General features: G+C 40.0%; 1 protein-coding gene across 1 annotated transcript; it reads left to right on the forward strand.

Annotated features, from left to right (window-relative positions):
* The first annotated feature begins 1063 nt into the window (after positions 1 to 1063).
* Positions 1064 to 3378, forward strand: LOC109205890. Its single transcript, XM_019368646.1, has 4 exons — positions 1064 to 2087; positions 2141 to 2299; positions 2384 to 2541; positions 2647 to 3378. Exons 1-4 carry the CDS (start codon positions 1064 to 1066, stop codon positions 3376 to 3378), a joined length of 2073 nt encoding a protein of 690 aa, XP_019224191.1.
* Positions 3379 to 5612: the final 2234 nt, after the last annotated feature.

Consider the following 5612-nt stretch of genomic DNA (forward strand, 5'->3'; position numbering starts at 1 on the left):
AAATATTCCAACCTTTCTGATGCTCGAAGGTTGTTCCAACGTGATGATGCCCGTCAACTCCACCATTTGGCATTGCTGCGAGGCAAAGAGTTACACTTTACAGACAATGGCAAACTTTCTGATTCATTCAGCGAATTTTTTATATCTCTTCGCTCTAGCTATCTCACCCTTAGGCATGATACTAGTTTTATTGTGGAGTCCTACAGCCCTCACAGGTTTAGTAGGCAATTTAGTTTTTGCCAAGACATCCTTGGAGATCTTATGGAGCAGCCCTATGATGGTACGTTGCAGGCACTAGTGCAACTTTGGGATTCATCCACACGTCTTGGCACCTCCTCGAGATTCATTGTGCCACTACGTCTGGTAAACGATGTGCCTTTAATGAGTCGTGAGTACATAGACTGGTGGCCAATACATCGACTAGATCCTTCAAAAAGGTGCCCTCATATTGTTTTGAAAAGTTCAAGGCAAGATTGTTAAGAACTAATTATTTGTACTAATTAGTTAGTTAGAAGTTAGTGGAGTCATTAGTTAGTTATGACAGCTGTACCAATCAGCTTAGTAGTTAGCAAGGTAGTTAGTGGTTAGTCGACTTAGTCTTAGCTTGGTTGCACAATTGTATATAGTGGAGGTTCCACTCACTTTTCTTTTCTCAATCAATTCAATTGCAATGTTCTGGAATCTTCTCCCATCTTCTTCTCTCTCTCTCTCTCTCTGAGCTCTCATGGCACGAAGGTCACAGCTCCATCACCATTGAAGCTCAACTTCAAGTAGCAGTAAAGCTTCAGTTACTGTTCCATTGGATAATTCTGATATGGTATCAGAGCAAGGAGCATCGATTTTGGACTCTCTTCACAAAGTTTGCTAGTTCTACTTCTGCTGCTGACCTTTTGAACTAGATCGCACACATGCAAATTCATTTCTCCATTGATTTCGAGCTATTGTTCTGAGGACAGGTTTTTGTTCTTACTTTTGGTCTGTAATTGTTTGAGAATTGCTGCTAATTCCTAATCACCATATTTTCTAGCCATCAAACCTCTTAGAAATTCTGTAGATCACAAATATGACTATTGGTGAGAATGATAATCAATCAACACCAACTGTGAATGAGTCTCTCAACCAGTCAGGGGTTGATACCAGTAGTCCCTTGTATATGCATCCATCCGATAATCCTGGGACAGCTTTAGTTCCCGCTCCATTCGATGGTTTTGGTTATCGATCATGGAGAAGAGGTGTGATGCGAGCATTATCTGTGAAGAATAAGTTGGGATTTATCAACGGAGAGTGCAAAAGACCAGATCTAGATTCATCAAAATTCCGCCTATGGGAAATGTGTGATGATATGGTCACATCATGGATCCTGAACTCTTTGACCAAGGAAATTGCAGATAGTGTTGAATATGTAGCTGATGTATTCGAATTGTGGAGAGAACTTGAGGATCGGTATGACCAAACAAATGGGACAAAGCTGTACCAAATTCAGAAGGAGATCAATGATCTATCTCAAGGATCCCTTGATATCACTAGTTATTACATGAAAATGAAAAAGTTATGGGAGGAACTTAATACCTTGATTGCCAAATCTCATTGCACTTGCAATTGTTTATGTGGAGCTAAGGAAAGTATGCATAAGGCTGAACAGGATAGGAGACTCATACAATTCCTTATGGGATTGAATGAGACATACACTGTTGTTCGAGGCAGCATATTGATGATGAATCCTCTTCCCTCAATTGCTCAAGCATTTTCTCTGTTAATCCAAGAGGAAAGGCAGAGGGAAATTAATCCAAGTATCCATTTAGCACTGGAGTCATTAGCCTTGAATGCTAACACAATCAGACCTAGGACATTCAGAACAAATTACTCTCCCAACAACAATCACAACAACAGGAATAGACCTTTCTGTGACTATTGTAAGAGGCCAGGACACACCAAAGAAAAATGTTACAAACTTCATGGATACCCACAGAACTTTGGCCACAATCAAAATCTAAACACAGGTCAAAGCAATTTCAATCAAAATGCTAGGCAGAATCCCAACTATTATTACAACTCAAACAACAACAACAGTAACAGATTCAGTAAAGGCAATAGAACATTGGCTAATGCACATGTAGCAACTACTGACATCAACTTGCAGAGAATGAGAAGTATGCCAGTCATGACAATGCTCAGAATGTTAGTCTTACCCAAGAAGGGTACAGCCAGTTGGTGAGCCTGCTACAACAGTTTCAGTCAGCAGGAATAGGAGACCATGAAGTTGGAGCCAATGCTACTTCAGGAGCAACAAACTTTGCAGGTATGATAGCTTGCACTTCCTCAATTGACTTTAGTAAACTCTCATGTGAATGTTTCAAGAACAAAGTTGATTCATGGATTATAGATTCAGGAGCATCAAATAACATGACTTTCAACAGATCCTTATTAACCAACATAACAAACTTACCTTATCCCATGTTAGTCATACTTCCAAATGGCTACAAAGTAAAGGTGACAGAAATTGGTAGTGTGATTCTCATCTCTAAGATCACTCTAGATAAAGTGATGTATGTTCCCACTTTCAGATACAATTTAATCTCTGTTCACTCTTTAACCTCTCATCTTAACTGTCTTGTTGCCTTTTTCAAACTTTTCTGTATATTGCAGGCTTCAATGAAGAGGCCTATGGTGATTGGTAAAGTGAGAGATGGGTTGTACATCCTATGCCCAAGTTGTTTGAAGAAGAACAATGCAAGCCCTGCAGAAAAGGACAATCACATACTACCTACCATTTCTGCTTGTTGCACTTGTAACACACACTGTCCCTCTCATTCTACTGTAGATATACCAGTTCATACCAATAAGTGTGTGTCTTTTCCAATTTTAAGTAATTCATGTGCAAGTGCTAAAGAACAAACTTCTTTTGCAAGTCCATCTTCTGAATTACCTAGCATATTGTCTCATTCTTGGGCTGAAAATAATGTGAATGTGTTGTGGCATAATAGACTTGGACATGTCCCCTTTGTCAAAATGAAGAAGATTACCTCCATACCTACTAACTTCTCCCCCAAACAACCTTTTAACTGCACCATTTGTCCAATGGCTACATTTTCTCAGAAAACCAGCACAACTAACAAAATCTTTGAACTTTTACATGTTGATCTGTGGGGTCCATATCATGTCCCTACACATGATAGACATAAATATTTTATCACCATAGTGGATGATTATAGCAGGTCCACTTGGACTCACCTCTTATCCAGTAAAAGTAATGTCATTGAGATACTCAAAAATTTCATGAATCTGGTGGAGAACCAGTTTGGTGTAACCATCAAGTCCATAAGGTCAGATAATGGACTGGAGTTTACTAGTAGAGAAGCAACTGTTGTTCCAATCTAAAGGGATCATTCATCAAAGAACTTGTCCCCACACACCACAGCAGAATGGTGTGGTGGAGAGAAAGCACAAATACCTCCTTGAAACAGCCAGAGCCCTCCTTTTTCAATCCAAGCTACCTCTAAGATATTGGGGTGAATGTGTCCTTTGTGCCACTTGTATAATAAACAGATTGCCATCCAATTCTATCAGCAATAAGACACCATATGAATTACTATACAGAAAAAGGCCAAAGTATTCCCACATTAAGAGCTTTGGTTGCCTATGTTATCCTACTGTGCAATGCCACATAGGGACAAGTTCAATCCCAGAACAACACCTAATGTCTTTGTTGGATATCCTTTCAACACAAAGGGGTACAAAGTTCTAAGTCTAGCCACTAGAAAAATTCATATTTCCAGAGATGTGGTGTTTAATGAGTCCATTTTTCCTTTTAGTGTTAGTATGAACAAATCTTCTAAATCACCTGTCCCTTATCCAATTCCTTTCATTGAATCTCTAAGTGAACAACCTCCTGAGAATACAAATATCACACAGAACCCTGAAGTCTTGAATGATCAAAGGAGTGTAGACGGCACATCTGTTTCTATGTCACCTATGCATGTAGCTAGTCCTTCACCTTCTGGAACACCTAGTTCTTCACCACCTAGTGTATTATCACAACATAACACTGAACAGACCAATGTAGCACAAATTCATCCAACAAGACAGTCACACAGAGCTCACAAACTTCCCACATACCTACAGGACTATGTCCATTCCCTACCTCAACTTAAAACTACTTCCCTAAATGCTTTGTTCTCTGTGAATCACCATATTGCCTCTGATCTACTAACTCCTGATAGTCAGACTCTTGTGAGAAATATTTGTCATGACAGGGAACCATCATCATATGAGGAAGCAGCCATTGATCCTGCTTGGCAAGCTGCTATGACACAGGAATTTGATGCATTACACTCTAATCACACTTGGGATTTAGTGATGCTACCACCTGGGAAGCAAGCAATTGGTTGTAAGTGGGTGTATAAGGTGAAACACAAAGCAGATGGCAACATTGAGAGGTTCAAAGCCAGGTTGGTTGTCAAAGGTTACACTCAACAAGCAGGAATAGACTATACAGAAACTTTCTCACCAGTTGTAAAAATGACAACAGTCAGGGCCTTAATAGCTAAAGTAGTTAAGAAGGGATGGTCCATCTCACAGTTGGATGTGAATAATGCTTTTCTACATGGGGATCTCAATGAAGAAGTATATATGCAGATACCACCTGGGTTGGTAACAGACAAGCCAGGTATAGTCTGCAATCTGAACAAATCTCTCTATGGTCTGAAACAAGCAAGTAGACAATGGTATGCAAAACTAACTGAGGCACTATGCTCAAGGGGATACACACACTCCATGTATGATTATTCACTTTTCTATAAAAGGAATGGAAATACATCAGTATATGTTGTTGTATATGTGGATGATGTGTTATTAACTGGGACTGATCAGCAAGAGATTGCACAACTCAAGAGTTTCCTACATGAGCAGTTCAAGATCAAGGATCTACGACAACTTCATTATTTCCTGGGACTGGAAATTATGTATAAGGATGATGGGGCCATTATATCACAAAGGAAATTTGTGTTAGATCTGATGAAGGAGTATAATTGTCTAGAACACAAGGCTTGCTCTTCACCTTTGGACCCTACTGTAAAACTAAAGGCCAAGGAGGGAACAATACTACAGGATCCCACTTACTACAGGAAGTTAGTAGGCAAACTAAATTTCCTAACCAACACCAGATTGGACATAGCATATAGTGTTCAACACTTAAGCCAGTTTATGCAGGAGCCCAGAGAACCTCACCTGAAGGCAGCATTTCACTTGTTGACATACCTAAAGAATGATCCTACCTCGGGAATTTTCATGTGAAAGGATGGGGACCATACAGTCAAAGCTTATTATGATTCTGATTGGGCAGCTTGCCCAGACTCTAGGAGGTCCATCACAGGCTGTCTGGTCTTGTTGGGCAACAGTCCCATTAGTAGGAAGTCTAAGAAGCAGGAGACTATATCACTTTCTTCTGCAGAAGCAGAATATAGAGCTTTGAGAAAGGTTGTGGGAGAGCTAGTATGGCTACGCAGGCTGTTTGAAGAGCTGATTGTCCTATTTTCTTTGCCCATTTCAGTCTTCTGTGATAGCCAGTCTGCATTGCATATTGCAAGGAATCTAGTATTCCACGAAAGGACCAA

Source organism: Nicotiana attenuata, unplaced genomic scaffold (genome assembly GCF_001879085.1).
Source record: "Nicotiana attenuata strain UT unplaced genomic scaffold, NIATTr2, whole genome shotgun sequence".
Classification (NCBI taxonomy): domain Eukaryota; kingdom Viridiplantae; phylum Streptophyta; class Magnoliopsida; order Solanales; family Solanaceae; genus Nicotiana; species Nicotiana attenuata.